Source organism: Asterias rubens, chromosome 6, assembly GCF_902459465.1.
Source record: "Asterias rubens chromosome 6, eAstRub1.3, whole genome shotgun sequence".
NCBI lineage: Eukaryota > Metazoa > Echinodermata > Asteroidea > Forcipulatida > Asteriidae > Asterias > Asterias rubens.
Window position 1 is genome coordinate 13,944,105 of NC_047067.1, and position 15,501 is coordinate 13,959,605.

At 39.6% G+C, this 15,501-nt stretch overlaps 1 protein-coding gene across 1 annotated transcript in view; it reads right to left on the reverse strand.

Moving 5' to 3' along the window:
- Nucleotides 1-15,501, reverse strand: part of LOC117291640 (vacuolar protein sorting-associated protein 8 homolog) — a 39,532-nt gene that overhangs the window by 15,896 nt on the left and 8,135 nt on the right. Inside the window, exons 9-26 of the mRNA XM_033773482.1 lie at nt 14,814-14,916; nt 14,007-14,063; nt 12,380-12,502; nt 11,675-11,755; nt 11,135-11,305; nt 10,691-10,765; nt 9,627-9,662; nt 8,933-9,023; nt 8,142-8,188; nt 7,919-8,008; nt 7,514-7,560; nt 6,173-6,395; nt 5,229-5,370; nt 3,969-4,011; nt 3,559-3,631; nt 2,645-2,799; nt 2,039-2,120; nt 650-742 (exon numbers count right to left, since the gene is read on the reverse strand). Coding sequence (XP_033629373.1) covers nt 650-742; nt 2,039-2,120; nt 2,645-2,799; nt 3,559-3,631; nt 3,969-4,011; nt 5,229-5,370; nt 6,173-6,395; nt 7,514-7,560; nt 7,919-8,008; nt 8,142-8,188; nt 8,933-9,023; nt 9,627-9,662; nt 10,691-10,765; nt 11,135-11,305; nt 11,675-11,755; nt 12,380-12,502; nt 14,007-14,063; nt 14,814-14,916 — 1,732 coding nt within the window. The remainder of the gene's footprint in view (nt 1-649; nt 743-2,038; nt 2,121-2,644; nt 2,800-3,558; nt 3,632-3,968; nt 4,012-5,228; nt 5,371-6,172; nt 6,396-7,513; nt 7,561-7,918; nt 8,009-8,141; nt 8,189-8,932; nt 9,024-9,626; nt 9,663-10,690; nt 10,766-11,134; nt 11,306-11,674; nt 11,756-12,379; nt 12,503-14,006; nt 14,064-14,813; nt 14,917-15,501) is intronic.

Genomic DNA, 15,501 nt, shown 5'->3' on the forward strand with positions numbered 1-15,501 from the left:
TGAGAAAGAGGTAATTTCTCACTCAAATATTAATAGCTTGCAGCTGAAGCCTTTTATTGGGCATCTGAAGGCACACAAATTTGTGCAATAAGGGCGTTTTTTCTTTCCTTATTTTCATGCAACTTCGTAAAGAATCAAACACATTCATTTCCTACAAATGTTGATTGTGCTTTTTCTGTTTACAACTTGATATTTGAAAAAGAAAGTTGCATCCACTCGAGGTAATCTTTTTGCTGCTGCTTCCCAGGCTGTATCATAAACTTGTTGTGATCCCCCACTTTAAACAGTTACACGTTGAGTGGCTTCTGAATGGTACCCCTGAACAAAGATATTGACAAAATACTGTAGGGAGACTGCCAATATTAGGGCTAGATGCTCAACTGGCTCGTTAATCCGGAGATCGCTAGTTCAAGTCCCACTCTAGACAATTCTTCTTTGTTCAACCCCAACATATTTAAAATGTACAGTCAGTTGCACATGTGGTTTGTACTTGACTCTATTTTACAAAGCAGTTTTTAAAACTGTGTACAAAGTTTCTGTCAATTCTATGTGTACAAGTTTTTATTGTGTCTCCGTCCATGCTGGGATCAATGGAAGACCAGCGGTTGCTCACTGAATGTGCCACCCAAAAATAAATAAATGAATGTACCTGTTCAAAGAGGAGTCGATTGACGACGATGTTGTTATCATTCTTGGCCATCTGTCTCGCTAAGAATGTAAACAGACATCCAACCTGAGACGGCTGAAACAGAAATAAAAGAAAACAAGTATTTTTACAACAAACTTTTTCAGGTGAAACTGTCAATTTTGGCAGAGAAAATTCCACTAGGAAACAATGGAATATTATCATTTGGTTTTACCCAGGGACCTATAACAAAAGAGAACAATAGGGTCCCGGGTGCGGAAAAGTCCCAGGTTGCACAAAGGTCCCCAGTTGGAAAATGTGTACAAAACCAATAGGAGCCTGATTGCAGGTGTTCACACACTAGCGTTGGCATGTCTACGCATTCAAACCAAGGACATGGAGAGGGTTTTAACAAAAACGGATCCGGGAAAAAGTCACACCGAGGACGTCCTCGATTCAATTTCGCGTACAAAACCAATGGGGACTACTGACAAAAAAAAACTATGTCCAAACAATGGGAGAACAAAAAGAAGTCCTCGGTTGACACCATAAACACAGCTGTGTGTACGTATGTTTGTAAAAAAGCCATTCGCGAGTTTAGTCTGCAACTTACATTTAAATTCCTGAGACTACAGAGACAGTTGCTATGTCACATGATTCGAGGCAAGCCTTTGCATAGCAACCTCCAGATGAGCAAACCCTGGTATCATTGTACCGAACACACCCATTCAGAATCGTGTATGGGTGTTCACCGTCTCTTAATTACGAAAAGCTTGCCCCAAAACATGTGACATAGCAACTATCTCTATAGTCTATGGAATTCAAATTTTGATCAAGCATGTCCTTGTACTAGACGATACTAAAATCTAACACGCAAATGGCTTACTCTTAGCCAATAGACCGGTCCATTAGGCTCCGCCCACGACGCACGTGTGAGCAAGAACATGTGAGCCTCTCCAATGCCTTTCTGCACAACTCTGCCGCCTGCGCCCAGCATACGTGCACGCATGTCGGACCTTATTTGTCGGACCTTCATTGCGTTGATATTGGTCAGTACGCAATGGGGCAGAGCTTAATGGATCGGTCTATTGCCTGCCGACTTATACAATGTAGACTAAATAGACAGTGGAGAATTTTGGGCTGGATGTGATATAAGAGAACGACTATAAGCCTTTTTGAGGTATGGCGGACGTGTTACGCGCGCGTCACACGCCGCGACTGATGCCACGCTCACCATGTTGGTGGTCATTAGGTTTACGTGTAAACGCCGCGTCGCCTAAAATACGCACTTCACTGAATAACATACGTTCTATTTCTATGGTCAATAAGCACAAATTTACCACAACTTTACAGTGTTGTAGCATTGTGTCCACCATACCTCAAAAAGGCTTATTAAGAGGTTGAGACACTTACTGAGAAGCCGATGCTCTCTACCATGACTTGGAGTAAGATGTCGACAATACGCTGCTTGGATTGAAGACCTGCTGCGTACGAACTGTACAAAAGAAAAAGAAAAAATTGCTTTATTGCTAATGAAATTGGGCTGAGATGTTTCAATTTGTTAGAGAATGACTTGAGGGAACAAGACTTTTTGATAAGGGAATAAAAGAGTTGGCAATCAGTTCCTAAACGACCAAAGGCGAGGGCCTGTATCCCATGGCCACGAACCTGACAATTTCACAATTATAGACAATATCTGACAAGAAAATTTGGCGAATTTTCAAAGTTTGTTAATTTTCAAAAACTTTTATAAAAATGTTTTGAGCGCGTTGGGATGTGTTTACGAGCGTTACAAAATAGATCACGCGATGGTACTAATAGCTATGAGTTGCGTTCCGCAGAAGTAAATTGACATACATAAGCTTGCACGCCAAACATGCAAAGCCAGTCGGTCTTAAACAGCTCAAGTTATGTCTTTATCAGCCGTTTAAACACCCCCATGTGACTTGCTCTCCACCAATAGGAATAGCGAAACTGTCTGGGGTATTTATGAATATCAGATTTGAATGTTCAACTCACCTTCCCTGAGAGGCAAACTCTGGTTCCTCGAAGGCGAGTGCAAGAACGTTAAGAAACTCCCTGGTGTCAAAATGAAGCAACGTCCTGAGGTAAGGGTAGACATGCTCCTCCTCATTGGCTTGCTTAGTGTGAAGGGACGTAAGACACTTCCAGACCTGCGTTAAGATAATGTGCGTTAAGATAATGTATCGTAATCTCTTATGACCCTAGACTGGTCCCCTGTCGTTGCCCCCAAGGATAAAGACAGGCACTGGTCTTGGTACAAGCCCACTGACTTTATAAACCTAGACTAGTCTAGGCTCTGGTTTTACAGGCCAAATGAATTCATAATAATAGACCAGTCCAGGCTCAGCCGTCGATTTCACAAAACTCTTCCTAACTTAGGATTTATCTTAGAACTTATGACGAGTTGAGTTCCGTATCCATAGACGTTAGAACGCATTGAACCCATCCTAAGTTAGGACCGGTTACCCGCCCTAACTCGGGATAGGATTAATCCTAGCCTTACGTGAAATCGGCTGCTGGTCTTCATAAGACTTCATACTAGCCCAGGCTCTGGTATTACCGGCCCAATGGTTTCATAAACCTAGACTGGTACCCTGCTTAATCCTTGCAGACAAAGACAGGCACTGGTCTACCAGGCCCAATGGTTTCATTGGATAAACATGCAGTGACATAAGCTTTCCATAAGTGTGTTATGATTGGTAGGATGTGATGTCAGCTTGTGGATCGACTGCGAATCTCAATGTGAAATTAATGCAAGTCAAAGGTAGCAGGATCTGACATTGTGATGATGGCGCATTATCTACTGCCATCTTAAAGCGTTTTTTATTTTAATGAGTTAAGTTTGAAATAGAGGACCACTCAATTAGAAGATTTCAGGGGAAATAAAACTCTAGTTTGATGGAACTTACCCCTTCTTTGACTGATTTGATGAGATCTGAAGGAATGTCACCCAGTGGATAGGCACGCCCGGCTAAGCAGCAACTGAAATATAAAATAAGACACACTTTTCATAAAGACACTCATTTATTTACCATAATTGGGTTATTTAGCATGCAATACACAACACACAGGACCACTGGCTCTACGCCCCATCCAAAGGACCCAGCAATAACGATTGCTCAATTAAGTACGTTAGTGTCACAAACGGGACTAAAACCAAAACTCTGCTAACCAAAAACACCAGCTTTTGCATGCTATTGGTAGCTCTGGCTAAAGTATGTCTCCTTCAAACAGCTAGAACTTTCAATGTTTTAAAGCTTGCTCCAAAGTCAGAATGTGAAGAAAAAAATTGAATTTGCACAGGTTTCATAATCCTTACCTTATATATACAAGCAGTTTGTTGCCAAGCTTGATCTGCTGGTCTGAATGAGAGGAAAAAGGTGGATATTCATTAATAATAATAGTGGCTTCTTATATAGCGCTCAGGTCCGTCACGCAGTGACGCTCATGGCGCCTCAACATTATTACCCCTGGTCACTGGGCCTTAAATCATTCCTTAAACCTTCTAAGCTCCCTGCGGAGTATACAGCCTGAGCCGCCAAATATGTAGCGCAATCAAGGCTAATCAATCACAAGAACCATCTCTGCCCTCACAGGTACCCATTTACCCCTGGGTGGAGAGAAGCAATTATAGTGAAGTGTCTTGCTCAGGGACACAAGTGTCACGACCGGGATTAAAACCCCCACTCTGCTGAACAGAATCACCAGAGCTTTTGAATTCAGTACTCTTATCCGCTCGGCCACGACATACATTGATGACTCACTGACAAATATTGCAAGCTTAGTCGATTAAACCAAAGTGCATGCAAAAGTCATGTCAGATGCAAAAAAAACATGGATGGCAAACAGCGTGACATCATGAGGCTGCTGCGATACTTTACAACCATAAAAGGGGCATATAGGTTTTAGCAATTGGTGAAATGTTTTTTTGCGTTATAAAATCTAGATGCTTATCCCTAGATCGGTGTTTCAAATTGTTGTTTGTACTTTAGATAATCATGTAGCTCGGCAGATAGGGGTTAAGTTTGCACCACAGCACCTTGTACCGTTACAAGGTGTTACACGTATAAATATAGATGTAAAATGGGTCTATATAAAATCGAGAATAACTATCACTATTTGACAGTCTCCTGACGATGACTAGAGCAAGCTAGTCGAAACGTTGAGACCACTTCAGAACTGACCCCACGGCAGTACAGTTAATTACGATCCTATAAGCTAAAGTAGTAGTCCAGTCTATTTTCTATACCATCCGCCCTGGTAATAGTTAAAAAGCAGGACAGTTCTTTTCAGAACTGAGAAGTCTCCCGAACCTCCGATTATCTACTCCGCGGCAGTAGAATAAAGCAAGACAGTTCTCTAAGAACAAACTCTACCTGGCAAGTTGATACACACATGGTGTTACCGCAAACCAAATATACATTGATACCTCAACATGCAATGCCTCAAATCCTATATATGTGACTTTCCCTAAACCTGACCAAAAATCTTTAAATTTGATGATTCAACAGTACACCTAACAAAGAGCTAAGCATAGTTGGTAATTGATGACAGCTATTTCTCATCTACAAAGACTCACCAGTCAGTTGTTTCCCCGAAGTCACAGCCTGCCCCAAGACTTGAAGTAGATCCTCTAACGGAGTGATGTGATCGTTCATCCCTTTATTGTACACATAAATAATGGCGTCATACAGACCATGGGCCCAGCAGAGTGACACCACCTAAACACAACAATAGAATCAAAGAGTAAGGGTAAAATTAAATTATATTCTTTATCCCTGGACAAATAGGATTCAAACTGCCTCTAGCCACCAGGCTGGGTTGGTTGTCTAGTGGTTAGACATCTGCTCTAGCAAGATACAAAGGTTGTTGGTTCGAATCCGACCAAAGTGATTTACCTGTGGATTCTTTTACAAGGCAAATCACTCGGGTCGGATTCAAGTCTATGACCACTGCACTGCTAGAGCAGATGTCTAAGAAGCCTGCAGCCGATTTCACGAAACACTAGGATTAATCCTCTCTCGAGTTAGGACGAGTAACTCGTCCTAACTTCGGATTAATCTTAAGGTCTGCATGCTACAGTGCAGGGCTGGGACTCGTCCTAAGTCCTAAGATTAATCCTAAGTTAGGAAGAGTTTGGTGAAATTGACGGCAGGTGCTTCAACGCCTATAGAATTTGACAACATAAGATTCCTTACTAAGTGCTAAGCACAGTTGGTGGCTAGAGGCAGTTAGTATCCTATATATTAGCTGCAGGTACCGCACACATTTAATAGATGTTCATTTCGCATCAAACATAAAGACTACAATTTGATTACCCGCACACCAATGTGTATTCAGCACTGTATATACTGCATTCCTGAGTTCTGCGAAAAATATCACCTGGCAAATAAACTGTGGGTTTATTACTTTTTTTTCTGAGTAGAATTTATCTCTAATAAGAAGTACCTAGGGTTTCTTGTTCCAAAAGATAAAAATAGAACCACGCTTTTTATAAGACGCTGCGATAAATTTGTCCTTTACCTGGTGAATATCCAAGCTTGCGATATCCATGTGTACAATACAAGCTTCAACACTATGAACCATCTCCTTGGTCTTATAGTGGTCCACAAAATCTTTCATGACGCCTGGAGTGATGGACGTCAGCGTATCGTTGAGGATGTAAGGCTCAAGGCATTCCAGAAAGACGCCTTTAGCTATGCTGTCCTGCTGGAAACGGTCGTAGATCGGTCCAAATAAAATATCCCTGCGAAATTCGCGAGAAAAGTGTTCAAACAAATAAATATTATCAAATAACTGAGAAATAAAATTGCTAACTTGACTCAATGGTATGCCTTTACAATGGCGTGTCTTGGCCAAGCCATTAATAACAATCAATTGGGAGGCTAATTATCCTTACTCGCAGCTAAGAGCTGAATTGCAAAGGACGCAGCTAGAACTTGTTTGCGAAGCAGGCATGCAAAGGAGCTTTTGGCAGCCAGCCAGATTGACCCATTATAACCACGGAGCACAACCAGAGATCCCAGAGATCCGAGAGAGGAAAACAGGATGGTCTGAAAAACCCTTGTGGCATAGCAGAGAACCAACGAGGGTGCAGGGCTCGAGGTCTGGTGTTTCTGATCAGCAGAGTTTGGGTTTGAGTCCCAGTCATGAAACCTGTGTCCTTAAAGGCAGTGGACACTATTGGTAATTACTCAAAATATTTATTAGCATACAAACTTACTTGGTGACAAGTAATGGAGAGAGGTTGATAGTATAAAACATTGTGAGAAACGGCTCCCTCTGAAGTGACGTAGTTTTCGATTAAGAAGTAATTTTCCACGAATTTGATTTCGAGACCTCAAATTTAGAATTTGAGGTCTGGAAATCAAGCATCTGAAAGCACACATTTTCGTGTGACAAGGGTGTTTTTTTCTTTCATAGTTATCTCGCAACTCCGACGACAAAGTGAGCTCAAATTTTCACAGGTTTGTTATTTTATGCATTTGTTGAGATACAGCAAGTGAGAAGACTGGTCTTTGACATTTACCAATAGTGTCCACTGCCTTTAAGCAAGACACTTAACCATGATGCTTCGTCCTTCGGATTGGACATTAAGCCATTGGTCCCGTGTGTTGTGTAACACACAAAAAAGAACCCAGTGCACTTATCAGAAAGAGAAGGGGTTCGCCCCGGTGTTCCTGGTTTGATTGGCAGCAAATTGCACCACAGCACCTTGTAAACTATTACATGGTGCTTTAAAGGAATAGGTCTCATACTACAATAATGTAGCTCCAAATACCATGGAGGGAAAATACTGAGCATTTTAGTATGCCCCTTTAGGGTGTGTCGAGTGCTATATAAGAACCTATTACTATTATTTACCTTCTGTCAAGTGTTTGGCAGTAATCCACACATACTGGGACAACTTTCTGATGAAAACAAACACAAGAAATAAAGGTAAAAAGTTTTATAAAAACAGTAGGCGTTGTGCATGTTTCATCAAAGATGGTGGTCAATGATGTCATGTGTAATCCATCTTTATACAGTTTCACTATCATCAGTTGAAACATTTGTTTTTTCCCCCGAGTGGTCAATGACAAGAACAGCTTCACCTTTAAGTCATTGGTTAAAGCTCAGGTGTTTCGTTCTCCATTCTTGGTAGTCGCTGTTTACTTTAAGTTTTTTACTCTTCTTGTTCATTTTTTTTAACATTAACTTTTAATTGTCACTTTGTACAGTGTGCTGAGATAATTGTAAACAATAAATGATTAGATTAGATTAGATTACCTGAAAATGCTCTTCCAGCAAGTGGATTGCCCCCCTGACAGGTCCATGCTTCATGGAGACATCGACATAAGTGAACAGCAGCTCCAAAATCTACAACACCAAAATAAAGTTAGTCATCAAATTTTCCTCATGAATTTTAATCAACCATAGAGAAATTTCCCCCCAAAACAAGTGCATTTACAATTGTTACACATTTTTCTATACCACATTGATTTAAACTTACCTTTTCACCCACTGTTTTACCTCTGTCCTCTGTATTTCCAAACAAACCTGATCAGACAGACAGACAAACGAGAGACAATCAGGAAAAAAATGGGAGACTTTTTATTCCTATTATTATTTATTCGGAACGACTCTGGAGCGCCTTGGTTTCAGACATCGATTTTGTCATAAGCCGAGCTAATGTAAATATTAGGTTAAAGGAACACGTTGCCTTGGATCAGTCGAGTTGGTCTTTGAAAAGCATTTGTAACCGTTTGTTATAAACTGCATATGGTTAGAAAGATGTTGTAAAAGTAGAATACAATGATCCACACAAACATGTCTCAAAATTGCATGGTTTTCCTTTTACCTCGTTGACTAACTAAACACAGTCGGCCATTTATGGGAGTCGAAAGTAAAAGGAAAACCACGCAATTTCATAGCAAATTTGTGTGGATCATTGTATTCTACTTTTAAAACATCTTTCATAACCATAGTGCATTTTATAACAAACGGTTTCAAACACTTTTTATAGACCAACTTGTTCGATCCAAGGCAACGTGTTCCTTTAAGTTTGCATGTCTAAAAACAAAACAGATTTGGGTCGACCTAGAGTCACTCCTAAACGATTTGGTGCGGCACGGCAGAGGCCATCCTGAAACGAGTGTAAGCGTACCACCTCGATAAACAGCATCAATAGACCTTTAGCACGATGCCGCCATCTTGTTTCCCTTCCATACAAATCATTGTGACACAAAAAATGATGGTGAAGGGACGACAAATAAAACCAAACATTCCCATTTCAACACTCACCCACAACTGCCTTTGCTTTCCCGTTGTAGAAAGACAACGCCAGTGCCAGGGCAGCCTTGTACTTGTCTTCCTTCTCCAAGATATCGAGCCTCTTTACGAAACAAATATAAGACAAGATTTTCAAAATAATATTTTTTGCAAGTTTTTATAAGGCAGTGGACACCATTGGTAATTACTCAAAATAATTATTAGCATAAAACCATACTTGATAACAAGTAATGGGGAGCTGTTGACAGTATAAAACATTGTGAGAAACGGCTCCCTCTAAAGTAACGTAGTTTTCGAGAAATTTGACTTCGAGACCTCAGAATCAGATTTTGAGGTCTCAAAATCAGTCTTCTGAAAGCACACAACTTTGTGTGACAAGGGTATTTTTTCTTCCACTATTATCTCGCAACTTCAATGACCAATTGAGCTCAAATTTTCACAGGTTTCTTATTTTATGCATACATGTATGTTGAGATACACCAAGTGAGAATCCTGGTCTTTGACAATTACCAATAGTGTCCAGTGTCTTTAACAAAACAAGATTTTCATCTCAGAACTAAAAGTTGAAATGTTTTCAAGCATCGTTTGTTTTTGCAACATTATTTAAAGCTGCAATTTTAGAAAGTTTGGGTCCAGAGATAAGACCACTTTCAAATGAGGAAAAAAAAATAAAAAAATATTCTGACAAATTGATAATTTCTATTACCTCACTCCATGCTCTGGTTGTCATAACGTGTAGAGACTGTGGGAGACAACAGATCAAAAGAAGCCATGATATGAACTTAGTTATAACAAAGTGGGTTGATTAAGGAAGTTAGTTACGCTGAATGTCCTGTACGAGGAAACAATCTGCTACTGAATGGAGCCCCTCATAGATCCAGGCACAATTTCATAAAGCCATTAAGCAAAAAATACTGCTTAAGTTAAGCAAAAATAATGAGTTGGGAATCAGTGGCAACTATGTCATCTCTATGTAATTTTTGCTGCTTACCAGTTTCTTCGAAAGCAGGTTTTGTCAATGCTATTGCTTAGCAAGTTTCTGTGCTTACAGGCTTTTTAAAATGGGCCCTGGTGCTTTTACGAAGTCATAAATTAACCACATTTAGCCTTCGAGAAAACTCTGCTAGAGTCGACATACAATTTTTTGAATTCATAGTATAGGTCCTTTTGGTTGGAAAGCAGCTTGCAAAAGCTAATTCCATTTTTCCCCAATTAACTTGGAAAATTTTAAGAAAAATGCAAACTTCCAAATCATTTTCACAAATTTGGGGGAAATAAATGTTTAGGATGAGACAACTTGTAAACCATTACATGGTGCCATGTCATCATCATCATCAGTCGGCTAAACAGCAGGCGGACACAAGCTATGTAAAGGGAATTGGCCTCATACTTCAAGCTCTACAAAACCCGAGTCTTTGCATCCTTCGTCATCATTCAAATAGCTTGTTCGTCTGTCTATCTGTTTGTTTTGTCTTTGTATTGTCTGAAGCATGTACCTTTGTTTATGTATCTTGTTACGTAAAGGCAAGCCGCTACAAGCTACCTGGCTTATTTTGGGCCTTGCCTCCACGCGCTTTCCCGCTAGTTTATTTTTTTTTATGTCTTTTATATAGATGCATTACAATGTAGTTCTGAAATTTGTGGAAATGTGTTAGTGGAAATAAATGTGAATTGAAACCTTGTAGGAAAATACTGTATGTTAAAGCACCTCGAGCGTCACTGAGCGACGGATATGATTGCTACATAAGAAGCTACTATTATTATTATTACCTTTGTTCCGAGAATGACAAGTTGTCCTTTGTAGGATGAGATGGATTGATAGCAAGCACGCTCACCTGCAAGAGCCTGTGGGAAATAAAAACAAAAACTATGTGTCAAGACCGGGACCCGAACCCACACTGTGCTGATCAGAACACAAGAACTCGTGTCTGGTGTACTAGTTTAGTGTACACGATACAACAAATGCTTCAATAGATAGCAATGCAGAGGTCCTGGGTTCAAATCCCACATATGTTCTTACCAAGTGTTTTTACTGTTTGAATAATTATCCTCATCTTTGTAAAGTATTTCACATTTGTAGTTATTGAGAATTGTTTTTATCTTGCAGAATTGTTGTATTTTTCCAGAATGTATCCACCTTAAACCAGTCAAAAAATTAATACGCTCTCAATAAGTCAAATATCTCTCTTACTTTGACCTTTGACCTGCACTTACCATTGCTTGGCTAACGTTTCCCCCCGTAGCTAAGGACTTGAAAAAACTACTGCCGTACACCAGTTCAATGTCCACCAGGTCAACGACCTCTAATTCCTCCTCCGTCCTCACGTCTACAAGGTGCAGACGTTCAGTGGTATCTATGGCAACCAACGTCTTGGGATTGAACCACTGTGAACAAGATAAATTTAATAAATGAAAACTTGCATCGAGGATAAAGAATATTAAATTTTGGAAGATAAATTTGTTATCAAATGCACACATGTGGAAAATTGAAAAATAGCGTGTACGTTTTGCCTCGATTGATATGGAACAAAGAAGCACTTAAATTTGGTTTGTATTCCATTCACAATTATGTGATTGCTAATTTTAAATAATGTGCCAATTATCAAGGGCAGGCCTCCGACAGAACTTGCTTAGCAGATACAGGTTACCAGCCAAATTTGCTTTGTTAAAGTGCATATGACTGGTGTCCTGCTGAGTTTTGCTTAACAAAACTAACTTACTAAGCAAGTAGAATGTATGTTAAAAGTAACTCACATGAAGGGCAATCAGGTTGTATGGAAGCTTTATTGACTGGAGAGGAACAACTTTCACTAGTCCATCTTCACTGTACAAAACCTGCAGACAAAACAACAGAAAGTTTATATGTTGGACAGTATCTTGATCACCAGTCAAAGGCACCGGTCAAAGTCAAAATCACTGTGGTTCAAACGAGCGAAGATGGCATTGAATAATGACAGATCAGGGCCCAATTTCATACAGCTGCCAAGCACAGAAATTTGCTTAGCATGAAAGTTCTTCCTCAATAAAAACAGGATTACAAACCAAATTTCCATGTGATTTTCATGCTAAGCAAACAACAGCTGAATACCAGTAACAAGCACAATACAACAAGTGTAAATTTGGTTGGTAATCCCGTTTAAATCAAGGAAGAAATTTCATGCTAAGCAATTTTTTTGTGCTTAGCAGCTCTATGAAATTGGGCCCAGGTGTCCCTGAACTCATCTGGCAAGGAATCCTAGAGACAGGGCACACAGCTGGAAAAGGCCCGGTCCTTTAGCTTGCCAGGCGAGTTTTGGGAATAGATCAAATCTGTGATGAAGAAGATCCAAGGCCTGGGAGTATGTTGTGAAGTTGTAACAGGTCTTTTATGTAAGATGGAGCAAATCCATGAAAGGTTTTGAATGTAGTTTTTTGGTTCAGCTACATTCAAAAAAAAATTTGGTAACTTTGTTTTGGTACCTGGTAAAAGTAGACCATGTTAGTCCTTGCGAATGCCAGCACTGGATCCACAACCCGATCAGTGTTTTTTCCCTGGATGACGACAAACTGCCATGCCAGGAGAGGTAGCGTGGACGGATCACCCTAAGAAGAAACAGCATAAAAAAGTATATTATAGCTCGAGTGCAAAAACATCATAAAGACACTGCCATCGATTTCACAAAACCCTTCTTAACTTAGGATTAATCTTATGACTTAGGACGAGTCCCAACCCTGCACTGTAGCATGCAGACCTTAAGATTAATCCTAAGTTAGAACCAGTTACTCGTCCCAACTCGAGATGAGACGAGGCCTAACTCTTTGTGAAATCGACGGCTGGACACTATTAGTATTTGTCAAAGACCAGTCTTATCACTTGGTGTATCTCCACATATGCACAAAATTACAAACCTGTGCAAATTTGAACTCAATTGGTCACCGAAGTTGAGAGATGGAAGAAAAAACACCCTTCTCACACAAAGTTGTGTGCTTTCTGATGCTTGATTTTGGGAACTCAAAATCTAATTCTGAGGTCTCAAAATCAAATCCGAATATTTTACTGGAAAATTACTTTTCTCAAAAACTATGTCACTTCAAAGGGAGCCGTTTCTATTTTGAATAATTACCGATAGTGTCCAGTGCCTTTTAAAGGCAAAGGTTTTTGGAAACATTCGATTGTTTTAACCCTGAGAAGAAACAGCATAAAAAGTATTAAAAGGCAGTGGACACTATTGGTAATTGTCAAAGACTAGCCTTCACAGTTGGTATATCTCAACATATGCATAAAATAACAAACCTGTGAAAATGAGAGCTCAATCGGTCATCTAACTTGCGAGATAATAATGAAAGAAAAAAATACCCTTGTCACACGAAGTTGTGTGCGTTTAGATGGTTGATTTCGAGACCTCAAGTTCTAAACCTGAGGTCTTGAAATAAAATTCGTGGAAAATTACTTCTATCTCGAAAACTATGGCACTTCAGAGGGTGCCGTTTCTCACAATTTGTTATACCATCAACCTCTCCCCATTACTCATCACCAAGTGAGGTTTTGTGCTAATAATTATTTTGAGTAACTACCAATAGTGTCCACTGCCTTTAAAGACACTGGACACTATTGGTATTTGTCAAAGACCAGTCTAATCACTTGGTGTATCTCCACACATGCACAAAATAACAAACCTGTGCAAATTTGAACTCAATTGGTCACCGAAGTTGCGGGATAATAATGAGAGAAAAACACCCTTGTCACACGAAGTTGTGTGCTTTCTGATGCTTGATTTTGGGAACTCAAAATTTAATTCTGAGGTCTCGAAATCAAATTCGAATATTTTACTGGAAAGTTACTTTTCTCAAAAACTATGTCACTTCAGAGGGACCCAGTTCTCACAATGTTTTATACTATCAACAGCTCTCCATTGCTTGTTATCAAGTAAGTTTTTATGCTAAAAATTATTTTGAGTAATTACCGATAGTGTCCAGTGCCTTTTAAAGGCAAAGGTTTTTGGAAACGTACGATTGTTTTAATCCTGTAAATGTAGATATTATACAATAAAACTAACATGTTTAAGTATCATTTAAAAAGGTGGTAACAATCAGATAAAAAACCTACCTTGAGTTGTTTTGTGAATATCACAGTCAGCTTCGGCCGAACACTGACAATAAAAACCTGTTAAATAAAAAATAATATAATCACTACTTCAAGAAAAAAAACATTGGATAAAAAGATCTGTTCATTGCATCTGATCAATCATCCTTACTCCATGTTCAGATATACAGCCAAATTATTTCTGTTCACATTTCATTTTTCTCTTTCTCTTTCATGTCTGTACACTTTTTTTTCTTAAACCTAATCCAAGCGCCATTTTCTTGAAGTCCGATGAAACACAGTGCAACATGTAGACAAAGTGGGCCAAGGTTAATAGAGCTTAAGCACAAAAAGGAGTTAATCAATTAGTCAACCGCAGAGACAGCAAGGGTTCGTCCGGCCGAATCTCCTGTGTCCACGTCCTACGGCCTCACGCCACACGTGGTCGATTTCACTAGGCCAGCCAAGTTGTTGGGCCCAGGATGATCGAGGGCGGCCTGTAGGTCTCTTCCAGCCAGGAGCTGGTGCTAGGCCTCCCCTGGAGTTGATGGCGATGCTTAGAGCTTTTTTAGCTGGGATGTTGTCAGCTAGGTGAGCGACATGACCAAAGAAGGCAGGGCGGTGTCGTTGAATTAGCTGGTTGATGGGGGGCAGACATGTTCTTTGGGTGACCTCATTGTTGTCAACGAAGTAATTAACCACAACAAAAATGATTCATGGTGCATTAATCTTTGACTGGCACACTGAACTGGACATTCTTTTGCACCTCAAATATGCCTGACTTTTGAGACGCCTCCAAAAGTAGGCATAAAAAACCTCAAGTCTTCATACCTTAGAGAGTGTTGCCATGGCTAGGATGGCCATTTCCTTCATAGGATGTTCCTTGATTGTACTGTGAACATGAAGGGGTGCTATGGTCGCCATCTCTCCACGACTACCAGCAATAAAAAAAAAAGACCATCATGACATGGTAAAACATTAATGTCTAAAAAAAAACTTTAAAAGCACTGGACACTATCGTTACTTGCTCAAAATAATTGTTAGCATACAAACTTGGTAACGAGCAATGGAGAGCTGTTGATTGGATAAAACATTGTGAGAAACGGCTCCCTCTGAAGTAGTGTAGTTCTTTTTTTACAAAGAGGTAATTTCTTACTCAAACATTAAAAGGCTTCAGGCCTGAAGTCTTTTATGTTTGTCTAGGCATCTGAAAGCACACAAATTAATTGTTCAAAAAATGTGTTTTTTCTTTCATTATTCTCTTGCATTTTTGATAACCAATTGAGTCAAAATATTCACAAATTTGTTATTTTATTCATATGTTGAGATACATCAAGTGAGGATACTGGTCTTTGACAATTACTAAAGATATCCAGCGCCTTTAAGAGGGGCTTCAAGGTCAAATTCAGTAATGTGATCCATTCAATTTGCAATAAATAGAGTCCTCATGATAATGGAGGAAAACTTAGATTTTAAGTTGTTAAAATAAGGAATTTCAGAATAAAAAAAAAATTTAAAA